This window comes from Wasmannia auropunctata, unplaced genomic scaffold (genome assembly GCF_000956235.1).
Source record: "Wasmannia auropunctata unplaced genomic scaffold, wasmannia.A_1.0 LD335995.1, whole genome shotgun sequence".
Taxonomy (NCBI): Eukaryota; Metazoa; Arthropoda; class Insecta; order Hymenoptera; family Formicidae; genus Wasmannia; species Wasmannia auropunctata.
In genome coordinates, this window is record NW_012026895.1 from 351,748 (window position 1) to 352,732 (window position 985).

The 985-nt window shown below is 35.0% G+C and overlaps 1 protein-coding gene across 1 annotated transcript in view; it reads left to right on the forward strand.

Annotated features, from left to right (window-relative positions):
- LOC105453771 (epidermal retinol dehydrogenase 2-like) overlaps positions 1-985 on the forward strand; it is a gene marked incomplete at its 3' end in the record, with an annotated part of 4,923 nt that overhangs the window by 1,665 nt on the left and 2,273 nt on the right. Inside the window, exons 3-4 of the mRNA XM_011695970.1 lie at positions 184-338; positions 480-657. Of these exons, the coding sequence (XP_011694272.1) occupies positions 184-338; positions 480-657 (333 nt within the window). The remainder of the gene's footprint in view (positions 1-183; positions 339-479; positions 658-985) is intronic.

A 985-nucleotide genomic window follows, 5' to 3' on the forward strand; every position in this document is an offset into this window, starting at 1 on the left:
ACTGGAGTTCAGACGTGTGCTCTTCCGATCTGCGATCTAATTGATTAACTTTATTCGTTAATAACTTTGTAAATAATGGTCTGAGCCAAAATTGAAAGAGGAACTTTTAGTTCAAAATTTCATTCTCTTTCACACCTTGAAATATTAATTAAGCGTTACGGGACACCCTGTATACTATCGTAGATAACAGGTGCAGGTCATGGTATTGGAAAGGAGTTAGCGATCGGCTATGCTTTATTAAGGGCAACAGTTGTATGTTGGGATATCAATGAAGAAACCAACAACCAGACGATGGACGATATTAAAAAGATGGGAATAGATTCTGTACATGCGTATCGGTAAACTATAATATTGCTTTTTTACAAGATTTGGTAAAATTGAAAAAAAGTGTTCAAATAGAATTTACACAAGCACAAATATTCGTAAACTAAAAAATGAAATTATCTATATTGATCAATATTTGATCGGGTATTTTACAGATGTAATGTAGCAGATAGGGAAGAAGTCTTCAGGGTAGCAAAGAAAGTAAAAAAAGAAGTGGGTGACGTTACTATCTTGTTCAACAACGCTGGTATAGGATTTGCTAAATCATTCCTAAATCATAGCTTCGACGAAATTGCACGAGTCATAGATGTCAACCTGAATGCGCATTGTTGGGTAAGTAATATAACCTAGATATCGTAATCACAAGAGATAAGAAATAGCTGATATCAGTGCTGCGTTAACCCTAGACTACCACACCGTATTTGCCACCCAAATCTACCACACTGGGTAAAATTTACCCGGCCTACCTATTTGTTGCGTAATTTCGGTTTTCAAACGCATTGATTTAGAACTTTTTTTTTAATCTATACGCTAGACAGTAAGAAAGGTGACTGAATGGATAGTAACACTCAAAGATCTTAAGGACATGAACATTTTGCAAAAACGTAAATCAGCTTTTATATCTTTTCCGAAAAAGGTTGATTTTTCTTTTACATCGCAG